General features: G+C 34.0%; 2 protein-coding genes across 7 annotated transcripts; one reads left to right on the plus strand and one right to left on the minus strand.

Moving 5' to 3' along the window:
* Positions 1-517: 517 nt before the first annotated feature.
* On the plus strand, positions 518-3,481 carry LOC109815112 (ABC transporter G family member 6). Its single transcript, XM_020379713.3, has one exon. The coding sequence runs from the start codon at positions 882-884 to the stop codon at positions 3,147-3,149; it is 2,268 nt and encodes a 755-aa protein (XP_020235302.1). The 5' UTR covers positions 518-881; the 3' UTR covers positions 3,150-3,481.
* Positions 3,482-7,433: 3,952 nt separating this feature from the next.
* SAC3A (SAC3/GANP/Nin1/mts3/eIF-3 p25 family) lies at positions 7,434-17,363 on the minus strand. Of its 6 annotated transcripts, none has more exons than XM_029274718.2 (14): positions 17,028-17,363; positions 16,865-16,936; positions 15,565-16,404; positions 14,850-15,161; positions 12,414-12,515; positions 11,680-11,777; positions 10,998-11,172; positions 9,848-10,333; positions 9,600-9,740; positions 9,152-9,211; positions 8,554-8,684; positions 8,129-8,262; positions 7,831-8,039; positions 7,434-7,750 (listed from the first exon to the last, which is right to left on the minus strand). In XM_029274718.2, exons 2-14 carry the CDS (start codon positions 16,922-16,924, stop codon positions 7,646-7,648), a joined length of 2,853 nt encoding a protein of 950 aa, XP_029130551.1. In that variant the 5' UTR covers positions 16,925-16,936; positions 17,028-17,363; the 3' UTR covers positions 7,434-7,645. The 6 variants fall into 6 exon arrangements, with proteins under 6 accessions (XP_029130551.1, XP_020235314.1, XP_020235313.1 ...); XM_020379725.3 differs by having other exon boundaries at positions 10,998-11,169; positions 14,850-15,299; positions 17,028-17,362; XM_020379724.3 differs by having other exon boundaries at positions 14,850-15,299; positions 17,028-17,362.
* Positions 17,364-17,721: the final 358 nt, after the last annotated feature.

Raw genomic sequence — 17,721 nt, forward strand, 5'->3', positions numbered from 1 at the left:
ACACTTCAGTTTAAAAAAATATATAAAATGTTAACTAATATAAAAAGTATAGTATATTTATCATTTAATTTATTTTTATACTATCATTTATTATAAAATACTGTATAAATAATTTTAAAGACTAAAAATGTTACATTTTAAAATTAGAAGTCCAAAATATGACATTTTTTAAAAGTTAAAACAAAACTTAAAAATTTTAGATAAAAAAAATGTTTGGATCGTTTTTGAATGTAATGTATAAAAAGAAAAACAAACAATAGAGATAATTTATATATATATGAATGTTTATAAAGGTAACTAATTAAAGACAGGTAGAAAAGGTGTGGTGGTGAGGTTGAGGGAATAGGTATAGTGGAATTTGGCGAAAGAAAGAATAGAGTAACAGTAAATAATTCTAGAAGAAACTATATAGTATTAATTAATTGTTGATGGTATAGTATTGGACCGAAATACTATATAGCATTGTGTGAGCAAGGCAATAGGCAATGCCCAGGGCGCAGTAGATGAACGCCCCACCTAACTCCCATGAATTTGATACACAGCCAAGTAAAAATGGACCTACGAGGCCATGTGTCATGAATGATGAATGTACCACAGCCACCCTTCCCTGAACCAGGGAAACATAAACCTTTAGGCAATTCATAAATTAGGTCACCTCATCACATAACACCTATAACTCATTAGTCAAAACCGTAAATTAAATACCTCTGTAAATAACAATATATATATACACATGCCATTCATATCCCAACTTCAACCCACTTTTAAATTAACAACCAAATCAGTACCTTCTTCTTCTCCTCCAACTTTTAAATTACCCGTTTCTTCTGTCCCAACCACAAGTTGTTCAACTTAACTTACAATTGCCCTCTCAACACAAAATGTCATCTCGCATTGCCACGGAGAATGCTCAACCGCTCACCAATGCCACGCCGCCGCCCTATTTCGACCTAATGGAACTCGACCACCTCTCGCGCAGCTCTGTCTCCGCCGAGATGCCCACACTCGGCCAGCTCCTCAAGCACGTTGGAGACGCGCGGAAGGAAGCCACCGGCGACGGCAGCCAAACGCCGCTGCACCACGCGCTCGACATAACCGACGACGCCCGAATCAACCCTAGCTCGTTGCCGTTCGTCCTCTCCTTCAGCAACCTCACCTACAGCGTCAAGGTGCGCCGCAAAATAAGTCTCTCCACAATCTTTCAGCGCCGGCGCGGCGGCGCGGCGACGGCGACGGTGGCGGGAACTCCTGGCGTGGAGGAGAGCACGTTCACGCGGACGAAGACGCTGCTGAACGACATCTCCGGCGAGGCGCGCGACGGCGAGATCATGGCGGTCCTCGGCGCTAGCGGTTCGGGGAAGTCGACGCTAATCGACGCGCTGGCGAACCGAATCGCCAAGGGAAGTTTGAAAGGCAAAGTGGCGCTGAACGGCGAGGCGCTTGAGTCGCGTCTCCTGAAGGTGATTTCCGCGTACGTGATGCAAGACGACCTCCTCTTCCCAATGCTCACCGTGGAAGAGACTCTCATGTTCGCGGCGGAGTTCCGACTTCCGCGCACGCTCTCCAAGTCGAAGAAAAAAGCACGTGTCCAGGCTCTCATCGACCAGCTAGGGCTCCGGAACGCGGCGAAGACGGTCATCGGCGACGAAGGCCACCGCGGAGTCTCCGGAGGCGAGCGGCGGAGAGTGTCAATCGGCACGGACATAATCCACGACCCGATCCTACTCTTCCTGGACGAGCCAACCTCCGGACTCGACTCCACTAGCGCTTACATGGTTGTGAAGGTGCTTCAGAGAATCGCGCAGAGCGGAAGCATCGTGATCATGTCCATTCATCAACCTAGTTACCGAATCCTAGGGCTTCTTGACCGCATGATCTTCCTATCCCGCGGCCAAACCGTTTACAGCGGTTCGCCGACGCAGTTGCCGGTTTTCTTCGCGGAGTTCGGTCATCCGATTCCAGAAAGCGATAACCGAACAGAGTTCGCGTTGGACATCATTCGCGAACTGGAAGGCTCCCCCGGCGGAACGAAGAGCTTGGTTGAGTTCAACAAGTCGTGGCAGAGCATGACAAAGCACAACCAAGAAACGACGACGGACGCCGAACGAAACGGCGGCTTGTCGTTGAAGGAAGCAATAAGCGCTAGTATTTCCAGAGGGAAACTGGTGTCCGGCGCCACCAATACTGGCCCGAACGCGTCGTCTATGGTGCCGACGTTCGCGAATCCGTTTTGGGTTGAGATGGCGACGCTGTCGAAACGGTCGCTTATGAATTCTCGTAGAATGCCTGAACTGTTCGGGACTCGATTGGGCACGGTGATGGTGACAGGGTTCATTCTGGCCACCATGTTTTGGCGACTGGACAACTCTCCGAAAGGAGTTCAAGAGAGGCTGGGATTCTACGCCTTTGCCATGTCAACCACTTTTTACACCACCGCCGACGCGCTTCCCGTGTTTCTCCAAGAGCGTTACATTTTCATGAGGGAAACTGCTTACAACGCCTATCGGAGATTGTCGTATTTGGTCTCGCATGCGCTGGTGGCGTTGCCTTCCTTGGCGTTTCTCTCGCTGGCGTTTGCGGCAACCACCTTTTGGGCCGTGGGCCTGGACGGGAGCTTCTTCTTTTACTTTCTCATAATATTCGCTTCCTTTTGGGCCGGGAACTCTTTCGTGACGTTTCTCTCGGGCGTGGTGCCTCACGTGATGTTGGGTTACACCATCGTGGTTGCCATTCTTGCCTACTTCTTGCTCTTCAGCGGATTCTTCGTGAACAGGGATAGGATTCCGAATTACTGGATTTGGTTCCACTACTTGTCGCTGGTGAAGTACCCTTACGAAGCTGTTCTCCAGAACGAGTTCGATGAGACCACCAAGTGCTTCGTCAGAGGGGTGCAGATCTTCGACAGCACGCCTCTCGCCTCGGTGCCGGAGGCTCTGAAGGTGAAGCTCTTGGAGAGCATGAGCAACACGCTGGGCACCAACATCACCACCTCCACGTGTTTGACCACGGGCGTCGATGTGTTGCACCAGAACGCCGTTACCGATTTGACCAAGTGGAACTGCTTCTGGATCACTGTGGCTTGGGGATTCTTCTTCAGGTTCCTCTTCTACTTGTCATTGTTGCTCGGAAGCAAGAACAAGAGGAGGTGATCATCATGCATCTTGCATCTTGCATCATGCATCATGCATCATGCATCATGCATCTTCCATCATCCAAATACCTTGCCTTGTTACTCAATTTTAATTTGTGCATCCTTTATTATTATTATTTTATTTTATTTTTGTTCTTTCTCTATTCTATTTGTTCTGTTCTTGCCATGTGCAGTAATGGCGTTTTCGGAAACAAAAGAAAAGAAAATGTAATCTTCACTTCGCTAATTACTTTAATATTTGCTTAATTAGGACAGACATTCGTCTATACTCAACTGTTTCGATAAATGTTTTCATTGAATATGTTACCAACAAAAAGTTTTTTCATTTAATATTTGGTGCATCTAAACTAATCTTGCCTCTTGCTACGTACATCCATCTCTTGAGGTCCTACATTTTTTCATTCAAGACTCGTACACATTTATTTATTTTTTTCAACCATAATTTCAGAATCTAAAGTAAGCTCCTTGAGAAGAAACTTAATATTTCTTCTACATTGTATTAATATTTATGTTTTATAATTTTTATGTTATTTTTTTTTAACGTTTTTAGTCTCTTAAATTTAAGATAAACTTAATATTAGGCGTTCAAATTTACAATTATTCTTTTTAATTTCTGTAATTTTTAAAAATATTATTTTAATTTTTATACTCAAATTTTGTTAGCAAAACCGTTATATATTATCTCAAAAATCTACTTACTACTTCAATTTGTCACTTTTAAATATGTTATTAGTGATTTGAGGGACTAAAATAAAATTTTTAAACATTATAAGAACTAAAAAAATTATTTTAAATTTGAGAGATAAAAATAAATTTAATTTAAATTTAAAAAATTAAAAATATATTTTTTTTTTCTCATTTAGCTAGCACAATATATATTGATTAATAATATGTTAAGGAGGATCAACAAACGACTTCCTAATGAGTGAAACAAAGAGTGCATGTATCGTATGTTATTGAAATTGAAGAACTTTGTTTATTATCACTTGCAATTGCTTGTGAATCTTATTATTTTTTATCCTAAGTGTCTAATGATGTAAAATCAATTTGACGTGACTAACAAAGTTACACATCAAAACACTGTCCATAGACATTTTTTTTTTTTGTTCATATGGCTTTTAGGTGGCAATTTTTTTTAAAAAAAAATTGCTATTAAAACTTTTTAAAGCTTAGGGCTTATTTTCTTTAAAATTTGATTATAGTCCTTATAAAATTTAAAAGTTTAGTTCTAGTTCCAATAAAATTCAAAATGCTTGTATAAAATTTAAAGCTTGATTTTTGTCCTTTATTCAATATTTTATTCGATGACACTTTCATTTCACAAAATCATAATATAATATCACTCAAATCATTATTAAGGATCAATAACATCGAAATTTCACAATACATATTTAACACACTTCAATAACTAACAACATTCTAAAAACAAAAATTTTAAGTAGATAACTTTAGCACAAATATATTTCTAATGAAATGAGACAAAACATTCTAACAACAAAATTTTTAAGTAAATAACTTTGGCACAAATCTATTTCTAATGAAATGAGACAAAACATTCTAACAAAAATTTTAAGTAGATATTTTATTGACATTTATGACTTTACAAATACTATATTGTCTAATAATAAGTTAAGGAGGGTTAATATTTCATCAAACCAATTTATAAATAAGTTTATAAGTTTATCAAATGTCTTACCAAACAAACACACTTAAAGAATGCATATATATAATGTATTATTAGGTGTAGATCATAACCGAAGAAATTGTTTCTTATTATCACTTTTATTACTTTTGAATCTTATTTGAAGAAAGCATTGATTAATGAGAAAGTTAATTAATTATAACTGGAGAGAGAGGAAGTAGATAATCTCTCTACCAAAAGCTTAGAGGCAGTGTGGTAACACTGATACAAAGGGAGGTGGAAGGAGAGACACATAATTTAGTAGAATTTCATTTCCATATTTTGTTGTTCGAGTGAAATATCCCAATTAACACTTACTGTCTGTTATTGTTTTATGTTTGGCAGCTCCAATCAACTGAGTTACCTAATTAATTGATTGAAGTATAGCACAACGTAAATTACGCTTCATGTTTTCCAACTTTAATCGATTAAAATTTGTAAACAGTTGATTGTATTGAAATTAACAAATTAAAAAAGTGTTGACACTCATTGCATGTCAGTTAATTTGAATTTAAATAATAAGGTATCAAATAAATTGTAAATTTTACAAAAATAATTATAAACTAAATTTAATAAAAAAAATTAATTTAATGATTGAATTTATAAAATTTAATATATATCACGAATTATTGAATAACAATACTTTGATGCTCACCTTATATTATATTATATATATATAATAGTTCACATACCCAAAAAAAAATATAATAGTTAATTTTTTATTATACATCCTAATTAATTAGAAACTTTTTAGTAGTAATTAAAGCAATTTCTAGAAAATAAATATCTTTGAAAAAATGATCAATTAAAAAATTAAAACATATTATTTTTCATTAATTATGATTTATCAACTATATTAATTTTCTTTTTGAATATTCTATTAAAAAAATTGAAAATAAGAGAAAATTTATTTATAATAAAATTTTCAAATCTAAAATAAAGTGATTATTTAATATTTATGCTATTAAGGCAATTAAGTGTAATTAATTAAACATAATTAAGGTTTTAGTCAAGTAGTTTGCAATAAATTGTCCAAATTCAAAGGTAATGTGGTTATTTGAATATATATATATATATATATATATATATATATATATATATATGACGTAAATTATAAAAGTTGTAGTATTAATTTAAAAAATTAAAAACAAGGTATTTGGCTAGATTAAAAATTAAAAATCAAAAATCAAAAATTAAAAATCAAAATATATTAATTTCCAATTTTGACTTATTTTTTCAGCAAATTAAAATCTTTTATTTCAATATTAATTCAATTAATAAATCATAATGTAACATAATTCAATTAACATAATTCAATTTTCTTTTTATACAATTCAGGTAATCAATTATGGTTAATTAGTTTAATTAAAAAATTAAAATAATTATAATTAATGAAGGAATCAATAATTATTTTAAAATATACGTATATTAATCATAAAATTTTGAGTTTTAATTAATAAATCTAAAAAGTAAAATATTTCTGGGTTGATAATCATTTCAGAATTTAAAATATTTTTTATTGAATTAAAAAAATCTCAAATTATAAAATACATACTAAACTTTTTAGTGGGTGGTGGATTGGCTTAATATTTTGGAAGATAAAGGGTATTTACGTAATTAAGATTTGCCCATGTTGAAAAGCAACATAATGGTTTTAAATTTTACGCAATTAAAACATTTAAGTATAATTAATTAGATTAATTAAAAATATTTATCACTTAATCGATAGTTAAATGGTCATTAAATGTCAACTCTAATATGTAATGTGCTAATTAATTATTTTGAATACCAAAAATGATTAAAGTGTTTAATGATACTCAAAAGTATTTGCAAAAATACCTATAAAATATATAATAAAAAATAATGTATATTTGAATTATTAGTTTAATCATTCAATTATTTGACTGTTGTTTTTGTTGTAATACACGCAATGCTATCATAACTTAATGACGTGACAATGATATAATGACATATAATTATGGGATAAAATATATAATATTTTAAAAGAATGAAGGCAAAATATACGTAATTTTGAATGTAAGAAAGAAAAATTGTTTTCACACAGAATGGCAGACCTTTAGATCAGGGGAGAGCCATGCCCCGCTCCTCTTTCCCCCTCTTTTTTAAAATTTAGATATACCTCATTTTCTATTTATAAAAAATATAAGTAATAAAAATATTAATATATGTAAAATATTATTTGGTGGGTCAAGATCATGATGTTTCCAATTGATTTTTATGATATATAATCAAATTTAAATAATTATTATTTTTTGTATATTGAAAAACTTACATGTTATATAGAAATCAATAAAGATCATAGTGATTTGAAGCTACGTTATAATTTCTTTTATTGAAAACTTGAGAGAGTCATGTAACTTCTTTTATTTTATAATTATTATGTATTTTAATACTCAGTTATTATAAGATCAAATTATCAATATTTATCCGTATCACTTTATTCTCTCTCTCTCTCTCTCTACAAAATACTAGAAAGAAAAGAAGTCCAAAATTATAAATAAATTTATGAATGAGTTATGGGTTCTTATTTAACCAAAAATAAGATTAGAATGAGGGGAGGGGGTGTGTAAGAAATAGAAATTGAGCGCAGTGGGGTTTTATTACAATGATCTCATGTGAGAACTAAATTACAATACATCTATAGTGAGTCCAGTTCTTCCCCGGGAAAGAATGGTAAGAAAGCAACCAATGTAAGTCTCTATAAAGGTCATATCCTTTATAACCTTTTTTTTAGTTTTAGTTTTACTAATTAATAATTAATCACAGTCTTTGCAAAATGACATATTCGCTGGCTATGATAAAGTAGCTCGAGCGAAAAAATCTTTGACAGCAAGATTGGCATCTCCATGAGCGACAGCATCCTCTGGCTCTGGCACAAACAGTTTAGATGATGAAACCTGCAAATGAAACATTTCTCATTAATCAGGTGAAGGAAACACTTCAAAGTTCATAGAGGATAGAGAGACATGAAACATACTCTAGTTTCAACAAGCATATCTCCGTTATTATCAGTAATTATGGTGGCGCCGTGTGCTTTCAACCATTCTGAACACTCTTCCACACCATCTGTGTCTCGCTCAGTTGCGAATCCAAGAACCTGAGAAATGTATGAAACAGGTAGAGTGGGGCGATATGAGCGGCACATGCAGCTCACGGCCTTATAACGCATCTTTTCAACATACAGATCTGTGGAAATTAGAAAAATCATACGTTACAAGTTACCAACACGATGCTCCAGAGAGGAAACATGTTATTTACAAATTAAAAATACTCACCCATAAGGCAGGTGCTTAAGTTGGGAGCTGTTTTGTACAGTCTAAAGAAAGCAATATAATTTCCTGAAGTTACGGAAGCACGAACTGCAAGGGCATGTTTTACAGCTTCATCCTTCTTTGCTTCGTGAGATAACCTGGTATTCACAGCATCAGACATTCAAATTATAAGCATTCCTATGGACATGGTAACAATAATTGAACCATGCCGTATAGTAATGGTAACAAGAATAGTGAGAAAATGGGACCAACAACCAACACACCAAAGTAGTAGTATAGTAATGGTAACAACTCAACCTAGCAGTAAATTTCAACAAAGATTATAACAATATTAGCACAAAATTCTGATACGTAAATCACATTACAAAATTGAGTTCTACCAAAAAATTTGAAAAAGAATAAAGTAAGCATGTAAGTATAGGGCTAACCTTGCCATTGATGATACGAGATCTCTATTATTATTTGAATGCAATATAACACAAAGCAAGTTGTAAGCAGCAAATTCCATATTGGAACCCTCAATCCCTTCAGCATAAAGAGTTTTTAACTGAGATTGGCACTGCAATCACACAAATGACGTCAATATCTAAACTTCAATTGCAAGTTGAATAACATCCTCAACTTCTATAATAAATTATTCCTATTATCATTTACCATTTCTAATAAAAAACAGAAATGGAGCCAAATTTTGTTCCTTTATTTAAAATTCATAATTCACAATTTCATTTTTGCTTTATTAGATAACTCACTGAACAGCTTGTAATTTACTGATTCAACGTGTTTTACAGGTTGGAAACACAAACATCAACACTAAAACAATATTGTAGAAATTGCAACATATAGAATGACTCGATTCTAGTTTGAAAAGAATTCATAGCCTTGAATGAAATAAATAATGACTAATCCCTGATCTAAGAAGAAAAAAATGGAACATACATAACCAGTAAAAGCAACGAGCAAAAAAGTAATCAAAGCCTAAAATGAATCAAAACAACATAATTTCTTCAAATAATATACAGAACTAACCTGATTATACTCGGGCAGGTCCCCAAATTCCAGTGCCAATCGGGCATGTGTTTCATACACCTGAGACATTGTTTTAAGAGTCAGCAAGTGCAGAAAAGTTGGAAAATATACGTATACAGAATATAGAACTGCCACCCCCAAAGCCTTTTCCAGAACATTAGATCAACTACATGGATCAGATTACATCATTATGTTCTGTCAAAAACCAATTCCATTAAGCAGAACACATTAAAATAACTAAAATAGAAGTTGGGAATGATGTTCTTTCACTATTATTGCTCTTTAATATAAATATGAAAATCTATAATTCAAAGTTTCCAAACAAATGACCAGTGGCATAGCCAAAGAGATGTAGGGGAACCATTCAATCGAAAAATATTAAGAAATAAGAATAAACAGAACTAATGATAGAATGCTATCCATCAAAATATATCAAACAAAAGAGTACCTTGACTGTTAATTGATTGCGTATCCGTTGAACAGTTAGGTCTTGGCGAATAGACTTTAACTGATCACATTTATAAAGGTAATTCTTTTGGGAGTTTTGAACCATCAATAGTGCTTTTTCAAGAACCTCTTCAGGTCTTACCTGTACATTAATAACATTTTAATAAGATTCATGGTTAAGGAGTGTGGGAAAGAGGAAGGCAAAGAAAAAAGCAGTATACAATTTAAATTTCAAAGAGGAGACATTACAGTGGCAGGATCAGGTGCAGAAGTTAGGCGCAAGTAACGCTTTTCAATTTCCTGGCAAGTACCCTTCACAGTTAGAGCATCCCAGTCAATATCCTCAACAGCTTTGTTGATACCATCTTCAAAGCTTTTGCTCAGCCCCAAGGCACTAGCCCTTCTATTGTACAAGTTTCCAGCCCCAGCATTTTTTTTCCTTAAGTGATTATTTTCTGATCGATGCCCTTGTCCTAAATCAAATCGCTTGGAACGATTTTCACGTCTCTTCTTTTCTTCTGGTGAATCACTAAAAGCCATTGCAGCAGAATAATATGCTGTCAAACTTTGTTCCTTGTCACTATCACTAGATGCATCCCCATTTTCAGAAGCATCAGTAAGACGCTGCTTCTTAAATGGCCTTTGGGGAGCCTTACTAGATAATCTCTGCAGAATTGGAGAAAATTTAGTATTTCTAAAACCACCCTCCTTGCTTTCTTTGTTTTCCACTGCCACCTGCATGCCATTCAAATGATTTGATTAGGTAAATGAAACATATTCTGTGAAACTTATTGACACACTTGTCATTATTGTACTTGAAAAGCACTTCTGAGGGGGGGAAAAGGACACTACTTTACAGATGAAACAGACCTTCCGGAAAGAATAAGGAACATAGAGACATACAAAAATAAATCTGAGTGAGCTTGTATGTGTTTGCAAACAAGGCTACCGAACTCCAGACCCAACATGGAATTGGCAATAGTGACATATCTAATAGAAGAATATATATAAAAAAAACAAAGTATATAGCAAGCTAAATAAAATACAATGAACTGGAAAAGCTTTCTACCAAGTAAAATATTTTCTGAATAAAAAAAATGACAATCAAAATTTTAATGGTTGGATACTAAAATGTACAATAAAAACCAGGACGCCAATATATGGAATGTGAGCCTGATCATAACGATGCATAACCTCAAGCATAACCCATAAGATAAAAATGGCATGAAATGAAGTAAAGCCAATAATCAAAAAATAAGGGGAAAACAGGGGAAATTTAAACTTGTTATACAGCACAGAACTACCACTTCATTCATAGTTGGTGACAAGAAAGCAACAAGAATAACACCAGCTGAAACCTTAGAAAATCCATAAATTACATGAATATGTGCATAAGTACCTTTCTGTCCTTTTCATTAGGTACGCAACCACTGTATTTTACAGTATTATTGCTGATTAACACCAGATTGTCAACTAGCTTCTCCTCTGGCAAAGGCTCCCACCTACTTTTAGATCGTCTAGGACTTTTTTTATACTTTGGAAATAAAGAGTCCTGGGCTGACGACAGTGAACTGCTGCACGAAATGTTAACAGATAATACTATTTGTCATACAATATTTGCACCACTTATAATTTGACATTCAGAAATGAATAAAAACTAATTATCTCAGGTTGGATAACATTTAAAAACATAGGTTCTTTTAGTGTACTTGTATAAAGGGGCAGCTCCTCTCATAATAATGGAGTAGGTAGTAAGGACCTCAAAAAATATTATCATATTACACATAATTTCTTTTTATAGTTTTATAATTGCTTTAGTAAATTAATGTCTTTTTATTTGTAGCATCTCTTAAAATCTAATCACTTCTAAATCTAATTGCTGTCATTTTTATATTTTTTGACCTCCCAAAAGTAGGCTAATTTCTGTCCATGCTTGAATATATTCCATTAAAAAAATTGGTAGCAGAAATAATAATTGTCAAACCTTGAAAATTAGCAAAAACCTGAAGCACCTGAAGTTTACACACATACAAGAATAACATGTCAACATACAAAAACGAGATAAACAGAAGGCAGCATACTCTTTATTGATCACATCTGCATCTGGCATTGGGAAAAGTGGTTCCATATCCCAATTTCGTGTGTTGAGAGTGCCATCAGCTGTTGCCTTAGTGATCATCTGAAAAGGAAGTTAATGAATATGACAAGATTATTGAACCAAACAGGCAAACAAAACCTAGAAAACTTATACAATTGATGGCAATAAAGATCAATAATAACACAAGCACAAAGTGCATAAAATTAAATATTTGTTATCCACATGAATCAAAAAGGACGGTGCATTAGCTAGTAGTCTAGTACTTGGCTGGCAGATGACCAGGATTATGGGCATAAGTGAGAAAAGCAAGTAAAAAGCATATTCCAATTTTCAGTTTATATAATTTTCAGAGCAAACATCAGAAAATAATTGTGTCCGTTTGCTGGCAAAAACTGCAATAATTTTCAGTAAGGCTCTTGCACACTGCTAAAAACACTAATACACCTGATTATTGCAGCATTGAGAATAATCCAAACTGGTTTTCAGTGGGTAATCTGAATTTTAAGCAATTTGCATATAAATCAGAAAAATGATCCTAAGTTTATATATCATTAGCTATACTTCAACTGTCTCATTTACCAAACACAAAAATCTGCAAAACTAGATGGGTGGAGCACACAAAATCTAGCCAATACATGAACAGCAGAATGTTTAGAACACTATATAAAAGGAATAATATATCTATATATTCTTCCGATATAAAATTAGAAAACTCACCTCCTTCATGACAGTCTGACATGCAGCCATTTGTTTATCATCTTTACAACGAGCCAAAGCTCTTTCAACATAACCACGCAAAGACTTGGGAAACATACCAGGCTGCAAACAAGAATAGTTCAATAATTATTAGAAGTTAATAATACAGTCATTATCATTAGGTTGCAATACCAACTTGATCTATGAAACAAATAAGCATTTAATCAACTTCTAATCAATGCTGCTACCTCAAAATTAGATTCTTAGCTCCAACTCATGCTATTTTGCTAAAGTCAAACCTTTGCATGAAAAATTTCAAAAACACTTTTGTTTCGAGTTTAGAAGTGACTAATATTATAAACAAGACAATAGTTATCAAGCATATTCCATATTGACATAAAAATTGGTCTTTTAAAGGATGTTTCCCTCATAACTAGGGATGAAAATAAGTCAAGCCTTAAATAGAGACATATTGGCCTGACCTATTTAATTAAAAAGGTCAGATTTAAACTTCTAAAAAAGCCTATTTATTTAAAAAGACTAGACTTTGACTTATAAAAAAAAATTTGTTAGGTAGATCTATTTATCTATATGATATAATTAAAAAGAATACGTACACACACACACACACACACACACATATATATATATATATATATATATATATATATATATATTACCTTATTAACAATATAATTAAATACATAAATTTGTAATACAAAAAATCAAATTATCAATATTTTTTTCATTTCAACTAAACTTAAACATTTTACATTCCCTGTTCATATGAAATTAAGAAATAGAAAATAGAAAATCTAGCATTCGCATTTTCACCAACTCTTTTCCCTCATCTTCAAAGTTGATTATTTAGAATATTCCAAATGAGATATATGGAATATCATTTTCACCTACTCTTTTCCCCCATCTTCAAAGTTGATTATCTAGAATATTCCAAATGAGATATATGGAATATTTAGAAAGAATTTGTTTTGAATATGATTATCTTCTTTCATTACACTTATGCGTCAGTGTACCTTAGTGTGCATGAGTTATTCCACTAATGTTAGTTTTTTTTTTTTAATTCTAAACTCTAAATTTTAATAATAATAGAATAAACTATTTTTTATAAAACCACTAGGGTTAGCCTAGTGGTTGGGTGGGGAAGGGTTGGAGTAATTAGAAGCATGAGACTTAGGTTCAATCCTCATTACGACCATCTTTGTAATCTTTCCTATCTTTACCCAAAAAAAAAACTATTTTTTATAATGCAAATTAAAAAAAGGCTCACAGATTTATAAAATAAACTATATATTCAAAGTCTGTTCTAACCTATTCCATCCCCTACTCAATATGTTGAGGGATTCGGTAGCTTTGCTTTGTATATTTTTTTTAATTTGTTCTTTATTGTGTGTTTCCCCCAATGATTTAAAAAAGTTCCGAAATGCAAAAATCATCCACTACAAAACAGTTTTGCCCCACGATGATACCGAAACAGAACAATATTGCAGACAGAACAAAATTCCCATGTATCAGCTGCAACAAAATGGTGTTACAGCCGCAACAAAGTTTGAAAAACACTGTTATATCCATAATAGAGATTTATTTCCCAAAAAAAGTTATTTTAAATGATGAATACAAAAATTGTACAGTTCCACCATTCACTCAAAGCCTTCGCAATTTCTTTTCAGATACCCAAGAAATTCATGACTTGTAACCCACTTGTGACTGCAATTGGCAGATTCATTTGAATGCGACCTTGTGGGGTGGCAGTGGGGGGAGATTCATGGCGTGGGTACATACATGTGTGGTTGTCTTGGGGCATAGGATTTTGGGAGGTGGAGAGGGATATATATGTGAAACTTGTGGCTTTGTGGTGGGTGGGAATTAGTGAAATGAAATGGATTTTTGACATATGCGTCGAAAATATTAAATTGGTTGAATGATTAATTATTTTAAATAACAAAACATTAATTATTCTTAATAGTTTATTTAGACTTTATTTATTCGAGGGTTGATTACATCTCATGACTGCAACAACCGCATAAGTTATTTTTAAATACTTATTAAATATTTTAATTTAAAAAATATTAGTTATAAGTTATTATAGACATTCACACCACTGCACCAACAGCAATCTTCATTGCAGAGTCTACAATATATATAATCGTGAAAACCTTAACGTGACAACAGCCTTGAACACAATTTAAAACCATTGTTTCCCCCTTTTACATTAAGGACTAACTTGCCCTCCTAACCCTCTGTAAATATCTTTTCTCAACTAATTTTTTATATATAAAAAAATCTTCCCAAACTTCAGCATGTTCAAACACTTAGTACAATGATATGTTTTCTAAAGAGAACAATGAAATATAAATAAAATAAATTGTCAGGATGATAAAAACTTTGTATGCACTATATATCGTAAAAATTCATTGAATACTATTGTTTGAGTCTCACCTTGAGTATAGAATTAGCAGCATCATTAGATGATACGTTCTCAGTTGGCTTTGGTAACGAAACAGCAATATATGCAGGCTTTGGAGCTGAACTGGTTGTAGAGCTATCTTTTTCGGCTTTGGGCTGTCCAAATGTCACATTTGAAGCAATTCGAGGATTTGTAGGAATTTGAAGTGTGCTTACCCGTTTTGCATCCAAAGATGGAGCACTTTGTACAGGTGCCAGGTTCACCTGTTGAGAGGGGAGAGGTGGAGGAGGCGGCAAAGGAAAGTACAAATTGGTTCCTTTAGAAGATACAGCCTTCTGTTGATCCTGAAATTTATCATAAGAAGATTTTAAATCCAAAGGACTTTGATAGTTTGGTTGAATAGGATTAGTTTGTTGAATCTGAGAACTTTGGGCCCCATGTTTCCAATAACCATCGTGATCACCGCTATTTACTGCGGCAGGCTGACCATCAAAAGAAACAAACATAAAATTAAAAAGTTAACTAACCCAGACTTAAAAAAATAAATAAAACCAACCAAATGCAACGATCTCATAGAACTTAAGCCAAACAAGATTAGATATCCAATACACTAAAATTGGAATTAAACAAAAACCATAACCTGAGCAACTTGACATGTATGAATAACAATTTATCCATTCTGTCAAGTCAAACATTCTAAGGAATATTCGTTTTTCCACACTTTTTGTCTGAAAGTAATCTTCAAACCTGAAAAGAAGGTATGGCAGAAGAACTGGACTCTTGCCTCCAATATGGTGGATATGATTGTGGAGGCTGGCTGCTGGGAGTTGCATAACCACTAGTAACTGCAGGAATAGGACAACCCAAAGTAGATGAACTTGTGACAGATAAGTTCTCCGTCCCTGGTGCACAGCTGACTTCTGTTTGGTTGTAGTAGTCTGCCCACTGTTTGTATTGTTGTTGATACTGCACTGATGTAGCCGCAGCACCAGAACTATAAGAACCACTGGAATCTGGGGTGTAATTGGTATATGGATGAGAAGAATAACTTCCATTGTTCCACATAGTCGCTTGATTTCCATATCCGCTGCTGTTATGGTAACCTCCAGTACTCTGAGGATCAGCAGGATTGTAATAAGTGCTTGAATAACTTGCGGATCCAGCATAAGACCCAGTATTCTGAAAGGAGGAAATAGGCTGATAAGGAGCACCTGTGTTTTGATATGCTCCTACAGGCTGTGAATAGGTATGATTAGGTTGCTGCTGATAGTTGTTATAGTAGCCCGAGTATCCCATGCTGCCATAACCATATGGATTAGAAGAACTTGGGTATGATGCGTATGCATTGTAATCTTGGGTTACATTAGCTGTTCCCAAATTTGATGAATTACCAGCAACTGATGATACATTTTGACCATCTTGAATGCTTCTCCCAGGCGGCTGTGGATGTTGATCATACTGGTAGGTTGTATTAGAGTAAATTCCATTTCCTGTAGAGCTGTGAACAGTCCATGATACAGCTTCAGACCCAGTTGTAGTGGGAGCGTACGAAGTTGGATGGTGTTGGATAGCATCAACGTGTCGATTCTACAAAAGAAAGAGATTGTGAGTTATGTTTAACGTAAGTATACACAATTGAACCATGCATGCATTCAGTAATCCAAGGGTGAGATGGCAATCAGGTAAAATTATTTTCAGGCGTAGAAACAATAAAAATTAAACAGATATCCATTTACACCTATAGTCATCGATAGTACACAAAGGGGATTCACCATTTAGCATACCCTTTTTTTAAAAGATAAGTGTTTCATACAACAGGCTCAAAAACATCTCCAGAAAATACTTACGATTCATCAGTATCTTATGGATCACAAATTTAAAATATGCAAGGTTTAGATGTAGAATAATTAATCAACATTAGTACATCACACATTCAAGCTCATATTACACCAAACAACACTGCTAGATTCACAAACTTCGCCATAAATATAAGCATATCCAAACTACTACTTATTGCAACACAATAGAATCATGCTATTCGGGTTACCTCGAATAGATGTGGCTCGGCAGGAGCTAAGGTCTCGGTATTACTTCCTTCGTTGGCCATCTGGCAAAAACCCTACCAAACAAGAAAAACAAAACCGCGTGATTCAATCGAAACAAAACCCTAATCAGTTGATAACAAATCGTAACAGTGGAAAGAAAGGTACCTCGGAAAATCTCAGCAACCCAATGGGGAAAAGATCATTGCGGGCGAATGAGGAGAGCAGGTAGGAATGGGAGGAAGCAGAAAAAGCAAATTGGGGAGAAGAACAAAAATTAACGAAACGCAAAAAATAAGGGAAAAGAAAAGAAAAACATGTAGCAATATATCTACGAAATAGTAAGAGGGAGAGGGAAACACAGATTGAAAGTTAAGGACTTTGCAGTAAACGTAAAAAGGGGCGAAACGGAGAGATTGGTGTGTGGGTTTGAGTTGTGAGGAGAAAATAAAAAAGATTGGAAGAAATAGAATTCAGGAATCACGAACGAGTGTGCATTGGTGGGGTCCTTCCATGCCGCTATAGCAATATCAATTCTCTTTGCTTTTTGCAAATATTATATGCTTAATTAACATTATTCTTTCAAATAATAATAATAATATTACTGTGTAAAATTAATATCTTATACCATTATTATGAAATTTTACCACTTTGGCTAGTTAGTATGGGTCGTTTAGGGTTTATAAATAGATTCTAGTTGTTGGGTTTATTCATTTTTAATATTAATTATTTTGGTAAACTACCGGTAATCTTTATATTTACTAAAATTATTTTTCACTTTTACCTCTTTTCATCTGTTAACTTATGTTTAACATTAACCTTCATCCTCACTGAGCATTTACTCCATGTTGATTCCCTCACC

This window comes from Cajanus cajan, chromosome 7 (genome assembly GCF_000230855.2).
Source record: "Cajanus cajan strain Asha chromosome 7, NIPB_CcT2T_4, whole genome shotgun sequence".
NCBI lineage: Eukaryota > Viridiplantae > Streptophyta > Magnoliopsida > Fabales > Fabaceae > Cajanus > Cajanus cajan.